Below are 26,113 nucleotides of genomic sequence, written 5' to 3' on the forward strand. Positions count from 1 at the left end.
GAGCTCAATGGGACATCTCACAGACTAAGGTACTGCTCAGTAGGAGTGATAGCATCTGGCTGTTAGCCTGCAGAGTGTAAATTCATAGATTTAAAGGCCAGAAGGGATGGTTAGATCACCCAATCTGACCTTCTGTGTATCATAGCCATAGAATTTCACCCAGCTATTCCTTTACTGAGCACAGTACAGTACTTCTATTTGGCTAAAGCATCTCATCCAGAAAGGCATTCAGTCTTGGCCTGAAAAAATCAAGAGATGGAGAATTGGCTACTTTGCTTGGCAATTTGTTCAAATGGTAAATCATCCTTGTTGTTCACAAAAATTGTGCTGGATTTCACAGCAAAATGTTGAAAACAATTTTATGAGAGTTAGTTACCGAATGCCTGTGGTATTGTTTCTGTCCCCTGATTGGATGTCTCATGAGACTCAATGCTGAAGTTTGTGACTCAAAATCCCTATTGGGGCCTTACAGTTGTACAATTCAGAATTGACCTTTTGAATTAATTTTTGAGCATTCACAATTGAAATGAACTGGGGTCAGGTGTGCATGTGTGCATGAACAGAGCATGCCCATTTGAATATTTAAGGGAAATAACAAAAAGAGAGAAACATAGCTGAAGTTAATTCACTGAAAATTCAAATATCTTTTCATGGAGCTGTTTTCAGCCTTTGCCCTGCAATACAGAGTGCAGAAGGAGCAATAATAGCTTTATGGGGCTGTGATAGGGTGGACTAGGCCCAGAAGCCCCTGCTGTAAGCTTGTGGCCTTGCCACACCCCACTCCAGGAAAAAAGCGGAGGAGAAGTCCTCCAGGCAAGCTACCGTGGCTGCTTCCACGACAGCCAATTAAGGCCTAACAAGCCAGGATAAAGAAGCTGCTGGGCCAGGGCCTGCCAGTTGCTCTTTGGAGCTCAAGCCAGGCAGACCCATGGATGGACAGACAGATGGACTGACTGAGAAAGCAGCAGTACCTTGGATACATCGGTGCATAGAGTGAATTGCAGACCTGGCTGAAGACCAGAGATGGTGGGTAGGAAGAATTGCAGAACCCTGGACAGCGTGCTGTTGGGACTTGGAGGCAAATCCCTGAGGGTATGTCTACACTACCCCCCTAGTTCGAACTTGGGTGGTAATGTAGGCAACCGGAGTTGCAAATGAAGCCCGGGATTTGAATTTCCCGGGCTTCATTTGCATAAAGCCGGGCGCCACCATTTTTAAATGTCCGCTAGTGCGGACTCCGTGCCCCGCGGCTACACGCGGCACGGACTAGGTAGTTCGGGCTAGGCTTCCTATTCCGAACTACCATTACTCCTTGTGAAACTAGGAAGCCTAGTCCGAACTACCTAGTCCGTGCCGCATGTAGCCACACTAGCGGACATTAAAAAATGGCGGCGCCCGGCTTTATGCAAATGAAGCCCGGGAAATTCAAATCCCGGGCTTCATTTGCAACTCCGGTTGCCTACATTACCACCCTAGTTGGAACTAGGGTGGTAGTGTAGACACACCCTGAGAGGGCAAAGAGGGAATTGGCCCAGGGAGCGAGTAGCAGTGAAACAGCAAAGACTGACACTTAGCAAACAATTGCTATTACAGGGTCCCTGGGATGTGACCCAGAAGAGTGTGTGGGCCTGGGTCTCCCTCCCATCCCACAGTAGCTATTAAGGGGAGCAGGAAGAAGTCTGGATCTAGGCAACCCCACAGAAATGGCATCTGGAATATCCTCCATGCTCAGAGCCAGGAGCGGAGTGGCAGCTTGCAGATACATGTCCTCAGCCAGAAGGGGGCACTTGAGAGAGGGTGAGCCCTTTGCAGTGGTGCAATAGACAATAGAGTCTATGCAGTATTGGTTAGATCAACAGTCATGGAACCATGCGGGTACCAGTCTGTCACTTTTTCAGGCTGGGCACTCCCCCCCCAACTCCATTGTGTCCTGTGTCCTGGAATCACCACAAAATGGCATCCTAGTACACTATACCTGGCCCCGGGAGTCCTTCCTCCAGAGGAACTCGAGTAGTGCACCAGCTGTGTCAGTGACTCAGAGATGGTAGCATAGCTACTGTCTCCCTTCTGCACCAGCAGAATGAGGAAGTCTGCATGAATGACAGTGTAAGGGAGGATCTAACTTATGCTATCTTATGTGTCACCTCTGAACAATCTGCCGCAGCACTCCAGTGTTGCAGTACATATGAACCCAAATGTTGCTGGCATAGGGAACTCACTGCTCTCTGGCCCAGAAATTTCCCCTTTGCAAGTGGCAAGGTGAAAGGGTGTAGGTTTAGAAGAAACTTTTTGTAAGGACTGCCTTTTCAAGGACAGAATGAAGCTGCTTGTCACAGCTTCTATGGATGAGTGGCTTCTACGGTATGTTTTCTTGATTTCCATTGTCCCCATTCCCTTCTTAGTTTGAAGATTCCTCCTCCTTGTTTTGTTCGTGTTGGCCAAACCCACCAATAAGGAGGAAAGGCAATTGACCCAGCACCTGGCAATCCAAGGGGGCCCTGAGATCTGCTCACCACCGCTGCCATACTATGCATTCTGTCCAGTAGTAAGAGCTGTGGGGGAGAATGACCTATGCCCTGGGCAATGCTGAGGGCCTGCTACCATTAGCTCCACCCCTTCTAGGAGTGCAGAGCCAGGACCCCTTTCTCAGGTTGGGAGACTGCTTATAGGAAACGGGCTCTTCTTTGATGCATGATTCACAAATTAAAGGTAAACGGAAACAATTATAATGGAACAACTTTTAAAATAGAATGTATCTTAAAACAGCATCAAAAGTTGCCTGATTCTCCTCATGCATTCCCATGGCAGTTGCATTTCCTGTGTCACCGTTAGTTAGATGTTTAAATATATCACCAATATTTACATTTGCAGTAAATTTCTCTTTGAATCATAGTGTTTTGGATTCAAGGTTTTCTTGAATGCCATTTCAAGATGGCAGCTTGACCTTTGAGTCTTATTAAACATAATAAATAAAAAGAAAAATAAATGTGTAAGCCTGGCTCTAGCCAACAGAGCAGAAAAAGATAATTGTGTTTTCAATTCTTGGGAGCTCAGAATATAAGATGGTGGGCACTGATATAAGAAGCTCGATCAACATATTCTATTTTTTTAATTCATTGATGTAGGAATTTTTGGTTTTACAGTTATTGTTTTCCTTCACAGGGAATAGAGACTTCAAATCCAATAATGGGGGCTTTACTGCATAAAGGCAAGTTTCTACAGGCCTTTGTGTAGCGTTTGTCACCAAGAAGTTACCTGTGTGAGTAACTCTATGTAAGGGCTGTAGAAACAGGTCTTAGCAATATGCTGTGTTTTCTCATCTTTCTGAATCAAGTCAAATGATCTTTTCTCTTTCCCTTATTTCTATCCCTGCTGTTCCTCCTCTAGCAGTTTCTATATTTCTCTTGATTAAGGGTCAGTATTAAGTCGTTTTAACCTTGGATTTTAGATAGAGAAAGCAAAATGTCAAAAAATAAAACAAAGATATGCCTAACCACAATCAATTATCTAGAGAAGCTAGATAATTTCATGGAGGTTAGGTCCATAAAAGGCTATTAGCCAGGGGATAAAATGGTGTCCTTGGCCTCTGTCTGTCAGAGGCTGGAGAGGGATGGCAGGAGATAAATCGCTTGATCATTGTCTTCGGACCACCCTCTCTGGGGCACCTGGTGCTGGCTACTGTCGGCAGACAGGATACTGGGATAGAAGGACCTTTGGTCTGACCCAGTACGGCCGTTCTTATGTTCTTATGTTCTTATGTTCACTGCAGCGCCAGTCAGGCAAAGTTCAGGTCCTGGCCTGATAATCAATTGCACGTGTTCTGCGTTCACTTTCCAAACACCCTGTGGGACTGTGGAACATGCATCCTTCTGGGGTCAATGCAAGTGCTGACCACAAAGTACAGAAAGGTGGAAATATTATAAACCGTTTTGCTCATCTTTTATTAATACAGGTCCAGTCGTCATGAGTTAGGTGGATGGCATTACTTCCTTCACCGCCTGCTGTACCTCCCGCATGGGTTAACACTACCCTACTCAGCAAGAGTCAGCCCTTCTGCTACCAAGTGTGCGGCAAGCTCAGCCATAGATGCAGGGCTGCAAAACATCTAGAGATTCTTGGCTGATCAATTGCAGGATGCTGAGGAGTAGATATGCCACAGTCAGCTTGAGGTGGCAGCAACCTTTGGAGGCAGGTCTGGCCAATCAGGTGTTGTTCTATTAATGCAGTAACTCAACAAGAGGACTATAATGGCTATTCCTCTAACAAAAACAATACTTTCAAACATTAAATATTCTGGGTTTCACTCACACCCCCACAGACAGTCAAATTCAAAGATGACAGTGAAATAATAACTTGAGGCAGGATGTCTGGGGTTTGAATCTCACAGCAAAACTCTCATGTCAATAGTCCAAGGAACCACTTAGGGGAGAAGTGGAAGATAAATGATAAGCTGCTAAAACACATTCTCAATGGCATTTCTGAAGAAGCTAGGGAATATCTTCAGGGAACTTCCCTGCACTCTTCTCAACCAAATAGGTTCTAGTCTCTGGGGCTGTATGTGAACTATCACTGGGCATGTGATGGCTGCTGTATTTGCTGACACAAGTCACTGCACTGCTACTATCAAACTCATTTGCTTTGTCAAATGCTTGAGATTCTTTCAAATAAAAAGAGGCGCTGATTTAAAACTCTGTCCTGGGAAATAAAGTAACTTCCCCCAGCCCAGTCCTCAGGACTGGCAGAGCTCTACTCAGACAGACACCCGGGAGAGGAGGCAAAGGTGCCTCTAATACCTTTTATGCCCCCTTTTCACCAGATCTTAGCACTGACAGTCCTCATTGCAAGTTAAAACAGCCCTCAGACCTGCCAGAATATGCACCCAGGAGCAACAGCTACAGCAGTGCTAAAGCCATGCCCTGGCATCCCCTTGCACTGGGGATGGGGGAAGGTTGGTGTAGAGAGAGCTACGCTCTGTGTGACTTGGAAGAGCCCATCATACACCTGTGACAAGTCATGACCTTTCCCATTACAAGGGCTGGCCATGGAGTTTGAAGGACTTTAAAGTAACTCCTGAGTGACTCTACCCAGCTCCAACCCAAACCTGGAGCAGCTCCACCCACCTCTTTGTACTCTCTCGTGGCCACATCTGTTTTGTTCAGGTCCTGGCAATCCATGCTACTGGTACAAGGGGGCTAGGAGAGCGAACCAAAGTACAATTTTCATCGTGGGACTATAGGCGGGAAACTCGAGTAGTCAGTCATTGCCACTGAGACCAGATGAGAACACGGAGGGACAATCAGAGATAATACTCTGGCTCAGGTGTGTACATGTGGTGCTGGATAAGGCTAAGCCACCCCGAAGTCTGGAGTGACTTTAGAAGTAGTCTTGATTTATCTTCAGTTATTAGCACTAAAGAAACCTCTTTGAGAGACATGTAGAAAATTTCAGCTATAGGACAAAGGCAACAGGAGAGCTGCCTTATCTAACCAAACTCTAATTCTAAAGCATTGCCTGGAATTTTATCTCCTAGGAGCACTCCAACGAGTATAGCAGCAGAACCATTACTGTTCCTCTGAGTTATGGAGGAGAACAGGGAGGCATGTAAGGGCCAGTTCTTCTCAAGATGGAGTATGGTATTGCAGAAATCCCCCCTTGTCCAGTCCCCCCCCCATAACAGCAAAAACTACTGAGCTCTAATAGAGGCTCACCTTCAAGGAGACCATGTGGTGTTTCTCCTGGCTTCACTTGGGTTTGCGACTGGGACAACAATTCTTTTCCTATTAGGTGCCCCCGGCTGTTGAGGTTGTCAAGGTGCTCACTAGCATGGCATAGCCCCTCAGAGAGTAAGCTTGTAATAACCTTGCATGGCCATAAATTTCCACCATAACACAGAAGTAATGTCTGATCTACAACACACTGAGATCAAAAGAATGACTCCCATTGACGTTAGTGTTTGTGGGGTCCTATAATCCAACCTATTGAAGCGAATGGGAAAATGTGCCACTGAATCATCTTCCCGTTTGGATTTGGTGCTTATTCTGCAGCCCTGAAGACTGGAAACTATGTTATGGTTTCACTACAATAAACATATCTAGGCATAATGCTCGCTGATGTCAGTCATGATATTTTGTATGATTTCTTTTCTGAATGAAAGGTAAATAAATAAGATTCACAATGTAGTAAGCAAATGATTTTTGTATTTGTGACTGTCTTCTTTTCTCTTTAGTTATTTTTTGTTCAAGTTACTACTGGGATGCAAACAGGGTGAGCAACAGTCTGGGCTTGAAAGACAAACAAAATATCTGTGAGTTTGTGCCAGTTCTTAAGTGAACCAAAATGGAATTTTGGAAAAGGGAGAAAAACCCATACTTACCACAGTACCAGTGAAATGCAGGAAAGTCCAATGTGGTTACTTTAGAAAGAATAAAACAGACTTTAAGAAAACTTTCAACACAAAAGTCTACGACTAAAAGACAATTTCTTGTAACTGTATCTCTTGGTGTTATATTTAAATATCTAACTAACAATGACCCAACATACAGTGATGAGTTAGAAGCTTGCAGTGCAGTTCCCAATTCGCTAAAGAGTTCGTGGCCTTTATAAAAGTTTGTGGGATAGCTCTTGGCAGTGACAATTCCATCATGTGCGTCATTTTAGAAGCAGATGAGTTAAAGAATTAGGAAATGTTTGGTGTGGAACATTCTTGTAATGGAAAAACTAGGTGATCAAAGAAGGCACTTCCACCTCTAATTATTAGGACTATGTACTCACTGTACCTACACCCACACATGCATGAGTTAGTGAGAAGGGGAGAGTTAGCCAAGACACATTAAGTGATCTGGGAATCTCTTATGTTGGTCTATTATTCCCCATGAACTTTTGTCTGTCTTGTCTAATTAAACACAGGAACAATCTCTACTATGTTTTGCATAGGGTCTAGCACAATGGAGCCCAGAGGCACAATAATGTAAATGAGAAAAAAGTCAAGTTTGTCTCCATTGATTTAAATGGTTGTTGGGTCAGGCTCTGTATGGCAGAATTGATCAGAAATCTTCTTTCTGGTAAACAACGAGAAGTCCTTATAGACTATAGATGGCATCTTATAGATTACAGATGCATCTGACGAAATGGATCTTTGCCCACGAAAGCTTATGCTCCAATAAATCTGTTAGTCTGTAAGGTGCCACAGGACTTCTTGTTGTTTTATGCAGACTCAGACTAACACGGTTGCCCCTCTGATACAGGCAGTCCCCGGGTTACATGGATCCGACTTACATCGGATTCCTACTTACAAATGGGGTGAGGCAACCCCGCACTAGCTGCTTCCCCCCCCTGCAGACCAGGGAGACGTGAAGCTAGCGCCCCCCCACACCCTCCCAGCAGACCAGGGAGACGCGGAGCGGCTTTTCTCAGCAGACACCTCAGCTTGAGAATAAAGGACTGAGGGAAGTGAGGTGTGGGAGAATAAAACTGAGCTCTGGAGAAATGTTTGGCTAGAGTTTCCCCTACAATATGTGCCAGTTCCGACTTACATACAGATTCAACTTAAGAACAAACCTACAGTCCCTATCTTGTACGTAACCCGGGGACTGCCTGTACTTCTTTCTGATAGTCACAGTTTCTGTGAATGATGTGAACCAGACATTTCCTCATCATCATCATCAATATGATATAAATTGCTATGAACAAAATATCTAGTAATGCTACAGGAAATTCCTTTGGGGCCCAAACTAGAAAAGAGATGGTAAGCCATACAGATGGTCCTGTGCTATTCTTTGATAGTGTACCACTAACTCATGTGAGAGCTGTAAGCGTGGAAGGAAGTCAAATCAGCAGAAAAGTTTCTAGATGAATTTATAATAATTAAATTCAGACTTCCTTAAGATTGGCAGCAAATAATTCTCCATCTTGGTTTTTGTGCTAAATTTACAAGCTTGTAAAGACTTAGTAAATAAAACCTGAAATTGCTTTCTGTAAATGCCTATACAAATCCTGAGGGAAATGTTAATCACTGGGGTTAGAATAATTGAGAGGGGGGGAGGGATTGAATTAAAATGCTGAACAAGAGAAAATAAAAATAAAAAAGAACACAACATCTATGAAGACAGACAGAAGAAGTTCCTAAGAACTGTCGCTAAGGTTTAATATCTGCATACGGGGCCAAGCAAACAGTTCAGAGAGTTAACGCAAAACTGACCCATATAAAGGGCTTTTTACACAAAATACACACAAGCCTCTTGTTTGCAAATTTAACACGTTCAGGTCCTGGCCCAATCAAAGCTCGCACCCTACAAAGGAATGTCATCCTAGTCAGTTGTGGATAGGAGCCATCAAAAGTGGAGTTAGTGATTTAGTAAGATTTGTTCATTTTTTTAAATTGTATACTTTGGTATATATGGTTGTGACTGTTTTCTTCCACTATTTGATCTGAGGAAGTGGGTCTGGCCCACGAAAGCTCATCATCTAATAAACCATCTTGTTAGTCTTTAAAGTGCTACATTGTCCTGCATTTTGCTTCAACTACCCCAGGGTATGTCTACACTAGAAAGTTAGTTCGAACTAACGGACGTTAGTTCGAACTAACTTTCCTATGCGCTACACTAGCGCTCCGCTAGTTCGAATTTGAATCGAACTAGCGGAGCGCTTAGTTCGAACTAGGTAAACCTCATTTTACGAGGACTAACGCCTAGTTCGAACTAGCTAGTTCGAACTAAGGGCTGTGTAGCCCTTTAGTTCGAACTAGTGGGAGGCTAGCCCTCCCCAGGTTTCCCTGGTGGCCACTCTGGCCAACACCAGGGAAACTCTATGCCCCCCTCCCGGCCCCGGACCCCTTCAAGGGGCACGGGCTGGCTACGGTGCCCGTGCCAGGTGCAAGCCTGCCAGCACCCAGCTAGCAGACCCTGCACCTGGCACGGCACAGAGCCACCCACCCGATGCCCCCCAGCCCACCCCCTCTTGCCGGGACCAGGCTGGCGGCTCCCGGGAGCTTCCCCTGGACTGCAAGAGGCGGGCACCTTCCTGGGCTAGTGCGGACATCGTGGACCTCGTCCACGATCTCCGCACTAGGCACAGGAAAGTGGCCGTCTAGGGCAGGAGAGCTGCCAGCCTGGCCACCCAGGACCAGGTGTGCATGAAAATCAAGGGGGTCCACTGAGACCCCCGACACTGAGCCCTGAGCTTACAATGGCCGTCCTGGGTCAGACCAAAGGTCCATCTAGCCCAGTAGCCTGTCTGCCAACAGCGGCCAACCCTAGGGACCCTGGAGGGGATGGACCGAAGACAATGACCAAGCCATTTGTCTCGTGCCATCCCTCTCCAGCCTTCCACAAACTTTGGGCAGGGATACCACTCCTACCCTCTGGCTAATAGGACTCCATGGACCCAACCTCCATCACTTGATCTCACTTCCCTTTAAACTCTGTTCTAGTTGTAGCCTTCACAGCCTCCTGCAGCAAGGAGTTCCACAGGTTAACTATTTGCTTTGTCAACAACAACAACTTTCTGTTACTACTTTGAAGCCTGCTACCCATTCCTTTCCTTTGGTGTCCTCTAGTCCTTCTTTATGGGAACTCATGAAGAACTTTTCTGAATGCACCCTCTCCACCCAACCCCTGCTTTTAGAGACCTCTATCCTGTCCCCCCTCCGTCTCCTCTTTTCTAAGCTGAACAGTCCCAGTCTCTGTAGCCTCTCTTCATCTGGGACCTGTTCCCAACCCCTGATCATGTTAATTGCCCTCCCCTCTCCCAGCCTTTCTCTTCCCCTCTCCCACCTCCTTTTCCCAGTCTCCCCCAGTTTTTTTCAATAAAGACAGAGTCAATGTTGGAAGAAACGTTATCTTTATTTTGTACATCAATAAGAAGGGGGGCTAGGGAAGGGCAAGTGGAAGGAGGTGAGGGAGGAATGGGGTACGAGCCCCCGATGGGGAGGACTGGGCTGGCTCTGCGGGCTTCTGGGGGTGGAAGCTCTCCTGCAGCCCCCCAATTACTCCCTCTCCCCAGATGGCAGCCTGCGGCAAGTGCAGCCGGGCTGATGGCCGAGTGGTGTGATGTGCCCAGTGTGGGCACTCAGGGCACTCCAAGCCAGAACTTCTTTGCAAGCGGGGCACCCCTTAGAACTGTGTGTCCGGGGTGGGGGTCGGGACCCTTTAAGCGCAGCCCTCGGCTAGCCTGAGACAGTATCTCCATGCTCTAAGTCCTCCTTTTATGCCCTGCCGGCACTGCTTCCAGCCATCATTAAGCCCTGTTCAGAGTCCACTCAATGTGGACTTACTAGTTCGAACTAGCAAAACGCTAGTTCGAACTAGTTTTTAGTTCTAGATGCGTTAGTTCGAACTAGCTTAGTTCGAATTAACTAATTCGAACTAAGTTAGTTCGAACTAGCGCTGTAGTGTAGACGTACCCCCAGACTAACACGGCTACATTTCTATCACTGATTTAGTAAGAGGTATTTTTCTAAAGGTGTGTCTACTCTTCAAAGTGGGGGTGAGAATTCCAGCTTGAGGAAATGTACCCATCAAACAAGCCTGCATGCTTAAAGATAGAATGTAGCCACTGAGGCACAAGAGATGGAGAGGCTAATCCAGTGGCATAGTGAGGGGAGACGGGGGGGAGGGTAGTTGCCCCCGGGCACCACACTGGGTGGGGAGTGCCAATTTAGTCCCTCTCTCCTCCCCCTGTTATCCCTCAGCTCGTCTGCTCCTCCTCTGCCTGTCGCCATCAGCTGGAGCCTCCTCCCCAGCCTCCTCTACCCCCAGCCCAACCCTTCTCCACTTCCACCGGTGGGTTAGTGCATTCAGGGGCCTGGCGCCAAACTGGAGGGGGTGAGGGAAAACACTGTACTAGCTCCACCCCTCCTCCCATAGTCAGGCTCAGCTGTGCACCAGGTTCGGGGCCCTGCCGCACAGTGGCTGCAGGGCAAATTTTTCCTTTGCCTCCGGGCAGGTAACACCCTTGTTATGCCTCTGGGCTAACCACCCCATGTAACAACATGCCCTCAGGGTAGCCTGCCTGTCCTGCTGTACTAACCGCCACAGCTACACTCTATTTTCAGTGTGCTTGCTGGATCACAGCTAGCATGTGTATATCTTCCCCCAGCTCAGAATTACACTCCCAATTCAAAGTGTAGATGCACCTTAAGTCAGTACGGTGCCAATTTCCTAACATTCAGGGAGCCTTGTGCTTATGGAAGTGATGTCTTCTGGAGAGTTGTAAAATAAGGGCATTGATCACTCTTAGCTAAATTCTAATGTAATAATCCATATTCTACCTACCTAAATTCTCCCTGTGGACTTTCAGCTGGCAATATCATCCTTCACTTCCTTTCTCAAAAGCTGTTGTACAGTGTCACTATTAAATAGCTGTTGCATTTCTGTGGGGGATAAAGGCTGTATACATAATTTTTACAGTGCCTGGGAGATAGTTATAGACGTAAAGCACTATTATGGAGATATGACTGTGATTCTAGAATTATCCATCTGTCCAGAATTTTAATCTATTTTCTAGCTCTCTCTAGCATTGAATTGCAGATAGTGATTAGACTGAAAATATATATAGTTATAGTAGACTAGGAGAAAATGTATAGCTGGGATTATTTTTTCCTACCTGCATTAATTTACACTTATCAGCACTGAATTTCATTTGTCACTTGGTTAGTTTAGTAAGATCCCTTTGTAGCTTTTTGCTTTGGACTTAAATCTCTTGAATAATTTTGTATCATCTGCAAAGTTTGCTACCTCAGGGTTTACCCTGTTTTTCCAGATTTATGAACGTGTTTAACTGCATTTGTACAGATTCTTGGGGCACCCTCTTATTTACCTCTCTCTACTGTGAAAATTGACCATTTATTTCTGCCCTTAGTTTCCCATTTTTAACTAGTTACTGATTCATGAGAGGACCAGCCTTCTTATCCTGTTACTGCTTACTTTGCGTAAGAGTCTTTGATGAAGGACCTTGTCAAAAGCTTTCTGACTATCCACGTACACTGTGTCAGCTAGATCACCTTTGTCCATATTCTTGTTGATACCTTCAAAGAATTCTAATAAACTGGTGAAACATGATTTCCCTTTACAAAAGGGAGTACAAAAGGGAGTCGCACTGTGTTGAGTCTTCCCCAACATATTCAATTTATCTGTATGTCTGTTAATTCTATTCTTTCAACCAATTTTCCTGCTACAAATGTTACACTTTCTGTCCTATAATTGTCAGGATTGCCTCTGGAGCCTTTTATAAAAATGGGTGTTATGTTAATTATCTTCCCATCATCTGGTATAAAGGCTGACTGCATGATAGCTTACACATCACAGTTAATAGTTCTGTACTTTCATATTTGAGTTCCTTTAGAACACTTGGGTGAATACTATCTGGCCCTGGTGACTTACTACTGTTTAATTTATCATTTTTTAAAAAACCTCTCAGTCTGGGACAGTTCCCCAAATGTGTCACCCAAAAAGAATGGCTTAGGTCCGGGTATCTCCACCACTGTCTCTGTAATGAAGACAGATGTAAGTAATTCAGTTAGCTTCTCTGCAATAACCTTCCCTAAGTGCTCCTTGAGCACTTTGATTTTTCCAAGGGTCCACCAAGTGTTTGGCAGGCTTCCTGCTTCTGATTCACTTCAAAAAATTGCTGTTAGTTTTTGCATTTTTAACAGGTTGTTCATATTCTTCCTTTGGCGTGTCTAATTATACTTTTACATGACTTGCTAGAGTTTCTTCTCATTTCCCTTTTTCGTCTATGATTTGACTTCTATTTTTAAAGGATACCTTTTTGCCTCTTTTGCCCTTTTACTGTGCTGTTTACCCATATTGGCTTTGGAGGTGGAAGAGGTCTTCTTACTGCCTCACTTGAGTTCTGCCTTCAGAAGGAATGACACTTAAGTGTCCCATTTCATGGATAAGTTCATGCTACATATGTCCAAACTTGGAAGAATTCAATGGTTTTATAATGTTGACAGATAATATTACTGCTAATTTTTAAACATTTTTAAAGGGTAAAATATTGATTTAAATGTTCAAAATTGTACAAAATTATGGATGTTAAGCATTTTAATTTTTTCTTGATTTTAAATGTTCAAATTTGTGTGGCTTTATGGGGGAGTATCAGACAACATGAGGAGTCAGAAAATAATACATGACATAAATTGAAATTCAAAAGTTCAAGGTCTGTAATGTTAAAACACAAATTGTTAACATTATACGTAAACATATATGTTAATATCCAGAAATCAAACTGGAATAAAGCCTCAAAACATCATTTTTCTACTTTTGCCTGCCTATACATTCTGATTGCTGTAGATGGAAATATTTTTTGTCAGTTTGTGAGCATGTGGTGAAATCAGCACCTAACTGATAGCAATTCTTCCAAGCCTGGATTTAGTACAGCTGTGGCTTACTGGTTTGCAGAGGAGTAAGTGTTGCCTATACTGTTTTAGGTGGAATGTGAGCAACAAAACAAGGGTTTAGTGACTTCCTAACTATACATGGCAGCTCCAGAACAGAGTGACATATCCTTTCCCTGTGACAGTATTCACTTCCCAAACAGAGGCTCCTTTCTGGTCCTGAATTATAGAGAAAACATCTAGGTCCTATTATTTATATTTGTACTTTGGTAGTGTTTAGGCTCCTGGATCGTGCACCCCATTGTGGTAGGCACCAAACAGACAAAGAGCAACAAAATGTCCCCTACCTCATAAAACTTATCTAAATAAATGTTTACAATCCATACAGTGAACTTCCTTGCCAAGTGCAAAGTTCTTCCCTGCAGCATATTTTCTGCAACACACTGAACTTTGACTAAAGCTGATACCAAGATGTCCTTGGTTCTCCTAGGACATGTCTACAGTGGGGGGTTATTTTGAAATAACTTCCTTTATTTTGAAATGACAAGGCGAGCGTCCATACTACCAAGCCTGTTATTTCAAAATAACGGGCTTGTTATTTTGAAATAATAACTCCTGCTTGTGAAGAGGAATAAGCTTATTTTGAGAGTTATTTCGAAATAACCTGGTAGTGTAGACATAGCCTTAGTGCGTGCAACTGACTCAAATCTCTCTTTTTCCCCAGCCATGCTTTTCCCAGCTGCTCAGCGGTATAAGAGATCGTTATCTGCCCTCGTGAGCCCGGTGCTGCAGAACTCACTGGATGATGTGGACATGCTTTTCGAGGTTCAGTATGTGGGGGCCAGAACTCCCTTCAGTCCATATAATGTCATTGTTTCTCATTCATCACATCCTCCCCATTTCATCCTATCTCTGAGCTCTGCTCCCAGCCTCAAACCTAAGTTACTGAGCAAAGTGCCATTTCTTCTCGTTAGTAGCTCAGGGTATGTCTACACTACCACCCTGTAGCCAGACGTGAACCCCCATTTTAACATCCATCTTTGTCTGCTTGAAACCATGCAGGGCACATAAGAGCAGGAAAACAGCATATTCTTTGAAAACCTTAGAGCAGGAGGTTTAGATATGCTGGCTCAGTGACCGTGACCAACTGTAAGCAGAGATAGGAGGGTGGTCAAACTATTGTTGACCAAGAGGCTGTACATCGTGCCCTTGACTTAACCCATATTGATACGAACACATAACCGTCCGCGGGGGGAGGAATCTCCCGCCCAACAAGAACATCCGGCAGTCCTAATTTAGCTATCTTCCTCTCTTACAAGTGTAAATTAACTTGAAACTTGCTTGTAAGAACTGGCGCCACAAAACGGACCAGTAAAATTTAGCCTCTTAAGATAAGAAAGAGAATACGGGCCCCCAGGGGTATAAAGATAAGTCCAGCAGCACACTTGCTTTGTGTGTCAATCTACCATCTATCTGCTAGTTGGGTTTGGTGTTTGACCTCCCGAGGTTCCAGAGGGGATGCCCACCTCATATTCGTCTTTCCGAGGAATTGAGAGACTGGCCCTGGCCTGACACGCTGGAGTCGAGAGGCACAAAAGGGGGTAAAAATTGTACCTGAATGTGGTCCTTTGTTTAAGTATATATACATAGTGTTAGAGCTCTTTAAAGATTAAGCTGTCATTTAGTACCATTATTTCTGTTTTCTATCTTTACCTTTTTCCTGTAACCATTTTAAGATCTGTATTTTGCTAATAATTATAAAATAGAGCAATAGCCATTGTAACCATATAATTTATAAGTTCCTTTAATAAACCTGTAACTGTTTAAGTTTTAACCTGACTCCTTCAGTTGCTGTAATAGAACCAAGCACAATTTAAAAGAACTTCAGCCGGTCATAAAGGAACAAACATAAAGAAAGCTTGGGCGTTTGGATCTGTGTCACTCCCAGGTGACAAGATCCGTTGAGGCACCTTTCCAGCCTTTCCCAGGCTGCCCGCTGCAAAAAAACTTTGTGTTCTAGCAGTTAAAACCTAAAGTGTAATAAGCTCTTCCTACACACTAGGGCGTCTGTTAGCCTGTTTGGCTACCATCTGCGAAAGGACTGTGGTCCTATCAGTAAAGTCACGGACGTTAAAAACTTTCAGGGCTCCTTTCAGCCTTCTGGGCTGCCCGTTGCGACGAGACTTCGTGTCTTAGCAGTCAAAGACTTAAGAGACATACCCACACACACTGCCCTAACCGTCAGCTGACACAACCTAGTTCGAACTAGGGTGGTAATGTAGGCAACCGGAGTTGCAAATGAAGCCCGGGATTTGAATTTCCCGGGCTTCATTTGCATATAGCCGGGCACCGCCATTTTTAAATGTCCGCTAGTGCGGACTCCGTGCCGCGCGGCTACACGCGGCACGGATGAGGAGTAACGGTAGTTCAGAATAGGAAGCCCAGTCCGAATTACCTAGTCCATGCCACGTGTAGCCGCGCGGCACGGAGTCCGCACTAGCGGACATTTAAAAATGGTGACGCCCGGCTATATGCAAATGAAGCCCGGGAAATTCAAATCCAGGGCTTCATTTGCAACTCCGGTTGCCTACATTACCACCATAGTTCGAACTAGGGTGGTAGTGTAGACATACCATCACTGCCTGGTACCAAACAGGGAGGGATTGGAGTGATGAATACTTTCAGAAGTACAAAACATCCCAATTTCAGATTCTAGGAACATGTACAACCCACATTAAAATATATTTCACTTTGAGAAACACTCAATTCAAAGTGGACTCCTGATTTAAAACAAACAAATCTTCCCCCCCAAAATTAAGTCCACTCGGCCTTTGGATAAGCCTGACATTGGCTCTTGGAGGTTAATAAACATGAGTTCTTTTGAACCACCAGGGGGGGTAAGATCCAGAGCCAGTGCACACACTCCCAAACATACCCCCATCCTGTGCTTCCAACTAGTAACTATATAGTGACATTTTGATTCCTTGCTTCACAGCAGCACTGCCAAATGAATCAATGCTTAGCAGCACAGCACCATATCTGCCAGTGCTAAGGAATCAAAATGAAAAACAGACCTCCCAGGATAGCGTGACTATTTCCCCTGTACAAAGCAGGTTCAAATACTCTGTTCAGGTCACATTTGAATATGATTCTGGTGCTTTGACCCTAGTGTAGATTACAAAACTACCACAAGATCTGCCACAGTTCAGCATAACTGGAAAAGATCCTAACTTAGAAAAGCAAGGACATCGTAGGCCAGTAGTAAGATGTCTTGGGAAGGTGGTGTAGTGGTCCAGAACTGGAAAGGCAGGAGTTAAGGTGCAGTGGTGGATTTGTTGAGGGCAGCTTCCAAAATGTCTTTCTTTTCTAGACAAGTTTTATTAGTTCTCTTTGCTTGGATTTTACCAAAGAAAAGAAATAAGAATATGCTCTAAATTCATGTTTATTCTGTCTATAGACTCCCAGAGGATAAATAACTTCCTATGTTCTGATTTTGTGCCAGTTTCTTTTAGCTGAGCTTGAAATTGACAAAGGCCTGAAGATCTCCATCAAAGACGAGGAGCTGGCTTCACTGAGGAAAGCCAAAGAATTTGACACTATCTGCAATGACATTATCCCCAAGAGCATCACAGAGATTCGACGGTTGAGTGTCAGGCTGTCTAATTACCCAACGGTCCTAAAGAAGGAAGATTTTGAAAGAACAGTGTTGACCATGGTCTATACTGCCTACAGGGCCGCTCAGTCTCGGAAACACCAGAAGGCTGTTTGGGCCGAATCCTTCATCAGTCTCTACAAGGCCCTCAAGCATGACTTGATGTTCTCACACAGCAAAAAGCCATTGCACTAAAGGAGTTTATACACCAAGAATGCAACAAGCTCTGCTGATAAAGTGGTTCTGCTATGTGTCTTTTTCCTCTGTAAACAATTTGTCTATGTGCAAAGATTTTTTATTCTCTTCCGCCCCCTAGTGGTATCCTGTTACAGAACCATGATAAGCAGGAAAAACATCTTCAGGGGAGTCCATACCCCCCAATGAATGAGGTAGGGGTGTGTGTGTGTGTGTGTGTGTGTGTGTGTGTGTGTGTGTGTTGTTATTCCCAAAAGATGGAGGAAGGGAATGTTCATCTGGAAAGTTTGGAACCCCTCTCCTGTTTGGAAAGTAATAGATATTTGGAAGTCTCATTAAACAAGTCTATACCTGGTGTAATATCAGTGAAGTTAATGGCTTTGTCTAGGATGATTGTGACCTGAAATACCCTGGGGGTGAAGGGAGCGTGCTCTGGTAACTAGTCTGCCAAGGAAGCTCAGAAGGACAGTGTACTGGGGAATTCAGGCTAGAAAAAATATACTAGCTTTGCTGCCATCTAATGGGGTCTAAAGAGACAGAAAGAGAGACACAGGCCCCCAGAAAATGAAGAAGAATCATGGAAAGTAGAGCTTGGAGACTATGGCAAGAATAAAATAATCAATGTTCTTGCAAGTAAAACCGGTTGACTTGTTTCCCAAGTACTGACAACCTATCTTAATCTCTTGTTCACAGTTGAGCCAGTTTTTATTCACTAGAAAGATCACATAGCTATTAACGTGTGCAGTCTCCCCACACGAGCTTTCACAGTCAGTCTATAAAGGTCCTGCCATTATTTGCACATGGTTCTGAGCCTCCCATGTGTTATCAACTGCAGGATCAGAACCTAAATTAATTTAACAAATACAATTTTTTCAGCGTATCCCTGTAACTCAGTTGCTGAACCAATCTCCTGCTTCAGAATATCCCTGAACTTCCTAAACAGTGGAAACCCCCCATATTTTGTGCATTACTTTGCAGCTTGGCTCACCTTTGCCCGTTTGGATCATCTTTGCTTGTATCTCTGCGCGTATGAGGGAGAGAGTGTGTCTATCTTAGGTCATTCAATCAGGGAGCAACCGTGGCATGCCATACGATTTAAGTGATCGGTCATGTGGTGAGAACTGTGAATGCAGAATGAAAAACATTCATGCTGACTTGATTGTGAACAAATCATAGGCTAAAATTTGTACAAATGATTTAACAAGCAATTGCAAATTATGAACAAAGGCCTTCTGTGGACACTTCATGGAGAGAGGAAAGGACTATATTCGTCAGCTAAATTATTTACAATAGGCAGTTCAACCTGTTCTAACGGCAGTAGCCTAAGGTTTGAAAGCTGTGCGCTAATGCTGTTTATCTACCTATGCTAGCTAATTTTGGCATGTTTCACTATGGTATCTGAGCACTTCTGACATGCTGTTACCCCTTTAATATATGCACCTGTGGTCTCTCACACACTCCACTCAGTCTTTCTCCCTTTAATTCCCCCAGGCAGAAGTTGCATAGGAGCAATGGTAAACAGAGAAGGGGGCAGGGTTCTTCATTTTGGAAGGGAGGTGGTAAGAAATAAGGAGTAGAGTTTCTGCACTTTGCTTAATATTCTAAACTTTCTAAACAGAGACAGGCCCAAACCAAACCCAGCAAGAGAAACAGTGGTGGTTGGATTTTAAGGACCAAGTGCCAAGTCCCACGCTGCTCCTTTTCCATCACTCAGGCCATGCGCAAAGAGAAGAAGTCTCCTGCATGTCCCCTACTGTGGTGCTATTCCACTGGGAGGGTGATTCCTCAGTAAATGTGCAGCTGATACAGACACTTCCTTCTCTGCAGCTTTCATTGCAAGCAGGGTTTGGGGGACAGTTAAGGGCAAGCAGTTTGAGCAGTTAAGACAATTAAGTCTCAGTTTGACAAAGCCCTGGCTGGGTTGAGTTAGTTGAGATTGGTCCTGTCTTGGGCAAGGGGCTGGACTCGATGACCTCCTGAGGTCTCTTCCAGCCCTAGGATTCTATTATTCTAAGCAGGGGAAGCTAGCAGAGCACAATGTACTCTGGCAGTCCATGGCTGGTGAATGGCCACTGCGGGATCATTACCTGCTGGTGCTGTTTAGGGTCTGCCAAAGTTATTAACAGCTGAAAATAGGGTTTTCTATTGGTTAGTGGGAGGCATCTTTAACAAGAGGTGTAACTAATTCCATTTGTGTGTGAAAGAATATTCACACGCAAAACCAGCATGCAGAGCATCCTTTAAAACAGGGGTGGGGAACCTCAGGCCTTGGAGCTAGATGCGGCCCCCAGCTTGCCTGAATCTGGCCCCCACAGTTCAGGGATCACCCCAGTATTGTGGAGGCTGCACAGGCGCTCCAGCCCCAGCACTGCCATACTGCAGGGCTGGTGAACAGAAAATCTACTATGCTGGCCCTCCTAGGCTCTGGTGTGGGAGGAGAATGTGGGGAGCGTCCCCTCAGTTGGAGGCCACATCACCACCACAAGCAGGCCAGTAGATGTCTCACATGTAATGCCTTTTCTGCACCTCTCTGGGAAATCATACTCACATACTGCATAGACTTGTGGATTACTCTTTTTTTTTCCCCCAGTGGGACTGGAATGGGAGCGCCAGATATATCCCTTCTTAAAAGCAAATACAAACTATCTATGTTTTTTTCCTTTATAAAATTACCCTGCTGTATAATTAATTTACTCATGGAGGCCAATTGTCATGAGTGTTCACCTTGTTTTTATTCTGTGCGACTATTCCATTCCCTAGAGTGACATCTGCTGGGAGAGTCTGGAACTAGAGCATTCAGGAGCTCCCACCACAGCTCCTTGTCCTATCCTCTTTCCTCCGGTAACAACAACCAGGATTGGGGCAAGCAGGTTTTAAGTAGAATTATCTACACAGAGAAGTCTCCCCCACCAGGTGGCATTATACTGCACACCAAATTCATCTGCTAGGGAACATAGTAAGCATCTTGGAAAATTATCCGTACAAATGTTACTCAGAACATCCTTCCATTCTCTATGGATAACTGCGCCTTACAAATGACCTTTTATTTCTTTACTGTTAAATTAAGTTTTCTTGAGTTTATCCCCTATACCTGCCCCAGTTGCTGTAGATAATGTTTCAAAGGAGAAATAATATTGTTGTCACTTGTCTTGCCCAAGTGTATTTAATACAGAATCATTAATGAAGTAATAAAACCCTGACTGAGAACTATTTGACTGTCTGGTGCATTTGCTAAAGGAAGTAACTCCACTGTGGATGTGTGGCAACTTGCAAGTGTAACATGCCCTTATTTCAGGAGCTGATTTGCTATTTAACTACCCTGCAGCATGTCCCCAATCCTTGGATATCTTTCAGTCTGTGGAGCTTCATTCACACAAAGCATAACCATTAGAGATGGGCAGGAAATGGGATTTTTTTTCAACAGGCTATTCCGACGCTTTGAAATTCATTTCCATTTTTAATTGTTTCAAAAAGCATTAAAATGTCATTTTATGATGCAATGTTGTAATATAAAAATGTTAAATATAATAGATGTAAAACAGTATTAAAATTAATATAATAGCCAAAAATAAAACAAGAAGGTGTTTGCCTTATTGGAACTAAACATTTCAACATTATCAAAATGAAATGAGTCACCTGAATGTTCTTCCTTCAGAAGTGTTGTTGAAATCGACACATTTCAACCAAATGTTTTTTATTTTGATCACACTGCATTTGCTGAGGGAAAATTAGTCTGTGGAAAATGCTTCAATCAATGTTGATAACCACACTGGAAAATTCTGCTGGCTGGATCTCTTTCCCCTCACAGTAGGAACAGCCACGTGATTGGCCACACAAGTTTTCAGCAGCTCACAAGGTTACACCAAAAATATATGTTCACGTAAAAGACCTCACTATTCAGTGCAAGACATTTGGTACTCACAGTGATCTGGCTAAACAGAGGCACTTCCCTCTGAGAAGGAGTGGAAAGTACTGAGCAAATGGATCAATAGCCCTATGGGGTATCTATCCTCCCCCAGGTTGATAACAGAGGATGCATAGGAGCAAGGGTAAAACAGAGACGGGGAGAGAGTTTCCCTACTTTTCCTTCAGCCCGGAGCGAGTGAGGGGCCTGGAGTTCAGTGTGGTGGAGTACCCGGATTCTGGAGAGCCTTCCCTCCATAATACCTCTCCTAGACTTGCTCAGACATGTGCACAGATTGTCTCATCTTTTAGGGGAGAAAATAAGCACTATTGTCAACTTTATTCCCATAGCTCTTTCTAGCATAACTTGGTTAAAGCCTGGAATTTTTTGCCTCTCCTTACCTTGGTGTCACACCTACTGACTATGGCATATGAACAAACTCATTGCTCTTCTCTAGTATGACAAAGATCTAGTGTCCTTCAGAGATTTCTATGCCATACCCTCAGTAATACAGTGGATTGAAACACTGCCCCCTTGTGGGAGTGCCGTGTTCCGGTGGCATTAAATACACTTATGGCATCTTCAGATGTCTTCTCCTTAACATGTGGGGCATGGCAGGAAGAAGTGACTATTGCACTGCAGCATTTCGTCTCCTTCTGGATTTACCTCAGGATGCTGCTGCTCTAGGTCTTAGGCTCTTGTGCAATCATTTACCTCTGGGAAAAGTGACCGTAAAAGTCCTGACGTGAGAATGGTGGCTTTTTGCATCCCCTTTGCGTGGATGTGGTTGGCCACACAGGTGTAAAGTAAGGGAGCACATGACCCTGTGGCTTTAGTTCGTGACCAGATTGTGCATGGCTCTCAGATTCCCATTTCTACAGTGTGCAGGGAAACAAGGGATAATCATGACCTCAAAGAGGTGCAAGGAGGGAAGAGTTCCTTTTCACCCTGTTCTGCTCAAATATCTTCTCTTTGCCACCAGTCTCCCTTCATAAGTCCATTTCTTTTCATGGCTGCTGCTTTACCCATCCCGGAGTCCTTCAGCTATATTCCCTTGCTCATTAGCTTCTTCAGACATCCATAGTAGGGGGCTGCAGCTGTGGAGAACTCAGCAAATCCAAGCTTACGGGTGGTAATGGGAGTGCACATGAGGATGAATAATTTGTCTTCACTGTTCATTGGGCTGAGCCAGTCCTTTGACCTGCCCGCAGGAGCCCACACTCAGCCTCCCACCAGCAGGGCTGCACATGCAGCTGCCTGGGCTCAGCCTAAGCTGCAAAGTTTGTGCACAGGCTGCCAGCAGGCCTGACTGGCGTCCAGGTGGATGGAACTGATGTTGGATAATTTGAACCTGTTTGGAACCTGACCCTCCAAAACTGTGTGGTTCCCCAGGAAATCCTGGATGCTTGAGATGCGCACCTCCCCATGGACCCCCCATAGCCTATGGATACATCAGGCCTATGGATTCAACATGCCTCTTATATCTCAACTATTGTCAGCCCATTCCTCATTAATGATATCAAGCTTAATGCTAAAAGGCTGAGCTCATGAAGGTGCTCCTATAGCTAAGCCATTAGAACCCTGTGGTTGGGGAACATTAGGTTCTGAATTTGTGTCTGATTTCCATGGACCCTGGCTGATGTGCGTGTGTATATAGGCACAGATTGCAACACATCCCTTATGAATTAATAGCCCCCATGACTGAAACAACAATGATCATGAAAAAGAAAGCATGCTCTCTGGAAAACAATGTTTGTTTACTTATCAGCAGCTCCTGGGCCTTGAAATAATCTCACTGTTCAGCAACTAAGAAAAGGCCTTTCTTTGTGAGAGGAGGCTGGTTGTGTCTCAAGCATCCTGATTGGCCTTTGGATGGTGGGTGGTGGCTCTACCATTTTCCATCCTCCTTTATGGTGAATTCTAGTTGGAGGAGACTTTTTAACAAGTTTTTTATCTTGAGAGTGAGGATAATCTTTCCAAGAAGTGCTGCCCTGCGAATTCCAGGCTGAAGAAAAAGTAGGGGAAAGGTAAACTCAAAGTTGAAAAGAAAATTAGAAGGAAGAAATCTGAACAGAGCACACCATCAAAAGAGGAAAACTTTTAAAAATACTGCATGTTTTCTTTGGGGATTTAAACTCTAAAGTGTCGCTTCTAATAATTTCCAAGGAAGAAAATAAATCCAGTGTTGGAAAACTTGGGCAATAGTATTAATGAGCAGAGAAAAGAGAGACTTTAGAGTATAACCGTGAGTGGCTATGGAGGTATAAAAACTGGTTTACCAAAAGCAAGACTTACATCACTGAAAACCAGATGATGGAAGGGGCAGAGGCTTTATAAAACAGGGATCAGAAGGCAATGCAGAAACTTCCCTGATTCTGAATAAAACATCAACACCAAAAAGACCACTATGCTCCAGCTTGCAAACCTCTTTGGATTATGGTGTGACAATCCTAAGGATATACTAGTAAGCCCTACATAAACCGGAAAAAGGTTAGCAACATTGATAGCATTTCTTTAAAACAGATCAAAGGAAAAGAATAAATCTATTAACAAAGACATTTCAGGAGTGGTGGTGGGAGGGGAGGGAAAGAAGTTGACAGTGCAAAGCTGAAGAAGGACCTGGAGCTGAAGTAGAGCATCTGGGAAAAACAAAGACACATCCAAGAAGCAGAGCAACCAGGAAGAGAAGCATTATGGCACTGATAAAGGAGCTCCTCAGGGCCAGAAACCTGCTGCTGGTTGTCCTCATTCCACTTCTGCTGCTTCCTCTACCACTCTTATACCCCAGTAGTGTAAGTACATTACTGTTTCCTTTTTATTGAAGCTTACAAAGCAGATGGGCAAAGAGAGTGATGGTGAGATGCAGGGTCACCAGGCTGGACAGGTGTACTGCAGGAAAATGAGGAGAGGGGGGTGAAAGAGCAAATTATTCTTCCTGGGCAATGAGCTGATGCTCCTTTGTAGAATTTAGAAATATGATTTATTTAGAAGCAAGAGTAGTAGTCCCCACAGCAGCCAACTATGATGTCACAAGCCAAGGTGGGAAATCAGTGCTGAAGCTGAAAAAGATCCTGTTTTAAGACAAATGTATCAAATGCTTTTTTAAGAACATGACAAAAATACAGACTTTGTATTTCAGTACATGGAATTATCTTGAACAAGAATTCTTTAAAATAATTATCAGGAGTCATGAGGCTCAAAATGGCAAGTGGTTGTCTGGGGACTTTCAACTTAGACTGAGTTTATATAGGACATCTGTAAATATTTTGTAAAGAACAGAACCAGGATTCAGTGATAGATATATAGGAACATGCACAGCATTTGCCTTTACACATCAAACCTTTGTTTCTCTAGTCTAGCAATTACACTTCTGGCAGAAGCCAATAGCCGAAGGCTCGGAGAAAGGCACAACAGAACAAAAGGAAGGAATTGTGGTTGGGCAATGAGGAATCTGCTTTTTATTCTTGACTCTGCCTTGGACTTCCTGAGGTGGTTTAAATTCCTGCCACTGATCAGTATGATCTAGCGCAAGCCCAAGATTTTCAAGTCTCTTGAGTTTGGGTATCTGACCTGAGAGGGACCTGGCTCTGAGCACTCGTGCTCTGACAAACAAGCCTTTTCAAGCTCTCTCAAACTGGACACTCAAAAAATCTGGCCCCTGTAACTTTTAAAACTCTTGCCTCATTTTCCCCATCCACACAATAGGGAAATGCCTTCCTACCTTGTAGGGTTGGTGGGAGGCTATTTCATTCATGTTTGTAAAATGCTTTGAGGTCCTAAAAGGGAAGAGTCTTAAAGGTGAAAAACTTAATTATTATCTTTAGCTAGGGCTTGTAGTATGGCTGCCTGCAGTCTGGCCTTTCTTCTGCCCCGCGGGATAACTGAGATAGTATCAGTGGAACCAGAGTCATTTCATTTCTCTCCCATTCCACTTGCATTCTGCTTCCCAATTCTCTGTTCCAGGCCTCTCCTCTGAGGCTATGGATGTAGCAGCCCCCTTGGGTTGCATGAGGAGAAAGGAAGGGGCAAAAACACTTAACACCCTATTGACACAACCCCACTTTAGTATTAGTCACTCTGGTTACCAATAAATAAATCAATAAATGCAAGTTAAATGGAGAAGATTAGCATGGTTCTCAGAGAAACCAGCCGTGTTACAGCAGTTGCAGAATAAATAGCTCAAGCTGCTACAGAAGCTGATTAAGCCTTCAACAGAGATTATCACACAGCAGTTATTGTGGACACTTTTCTCCCCATGCACCTACTACTCTGTTTTCTGCGAAAATGGGCTTTCTTTTGTTTTTGTTTGGAAATTGAGGATACACATCAAAACAGCAAAAAACATCAGCACTTATCCTTCCCCCACGCTGTTATAGATTCAACTTTTTTGAAGCCATACAAAGGTCTTCTTTATTTATGTGTCAAAATTATATCACATATTTTGAAAGTGGAAATAGTTTAGAATCAACATATCAGAATAAAATTATTTCTGGCAAAGAAAATCCTTACGATTTTACACATTTACCGTAAGCAAAGTATAGCACTCTTCCACCAAGATGGTCACTGTTTCTCACATAGGACTTACACAAACACAATGCCTTTGTTCTGAAGAATAATAAACATTTCAGAACTACATTAAATGGCTCCCTGGGTTTATGCAGCTTCATTCCCCATATCATATAAGTCTATATATCTGGAGATATTTAAGAACAGGTTAGATAGACATCTGTCAGGGATGGTGTAGACGGAGCTTGATCCTGCCTTGAGGGCGGGGGGCTGGACTCGATGACCTCTCGAGGTCCCTTCCAGTCCTATTATTCTATGATTCTATGATTCTATATTGCTCTTGTAGTCAATGCTGGGGCTGCACAAACTAGGGAGTAAACAAATAGAGTTGTGTTAATTTTATGTTCTATGACAAACAAAATGAAAAAGTCAATAACTGTTAAAGGGAAAGAGAGAAAGTTGTCAGCAGATTTTTTTAAGCTCCTAAATGTACTTATAAGCAATGGAGAGGAAAAATAAA

At 43.9% G+C, this 26,113-nt stretch overlaps 2 protein-coding genes across 3 annotated transcripts in view; both read left to right on the plus strand.

The window, feature by feature from the left end:
* FAM180A (family with sequence similarity 180 member A) overlaps window positions 1-20,758 on the plus strand; it is a 37,973-nt gene extending 17,215 nt beyond the window's left edge. The window contains exons 2-3 of the mRNA XM_006114374.4: window positions 14,061-14,161; window positions 16,839-20,758. Coding sequence (XP_006114436.1) covers window positions 14,061-14,161; window positions 16,839-17,183 — 446 coding nt within the window. The 3' untranslated portion in view covers window positions 17,184-20,758. The remainder of the gene's footprint in view (window positions 1-14,060; window positions 14,162-16,838) is intronic.
* A 2,265-nt stretch (window positions 20,759-23,023) lies between these two features.
* The window catches only part of SLC13A4 (solute carrier family 13 member 4), a 45,634-nt gene continuing 42,544 nt past the window's right edge, over window positions 23,024-26,113 (plus strand). For both annotated transcript variants that reach the window (XM_006114375.4, XM_006114376.4), the window contains exon 1: window positions 23,024-23,879. In XM_006114375.4, the coding sequence (XP_006114437.2) occupies window positions 23,781-23,879 (99 nt within the window). In that variant the 5' untranslated portion in view covers window positions 23,024-23,780. The remainder of the gene's footprint in view (window positions 23,880-26,113) is intronic.

Source organism: Pelodiscus sinensis, chromosome 1 (assembly GCF_049634645.1).
Source record: "Pelodiscus sinensis isolate JC-2024 chromosome 1, ASM4963464v1, whole genome shotgun sequence".
Classification (NCBI taxonomy): Eukaryota; Metazoa; Chordata; order Testudines; family Trionychidae; genus Pelodiscus; species Pelodiscus sinensis.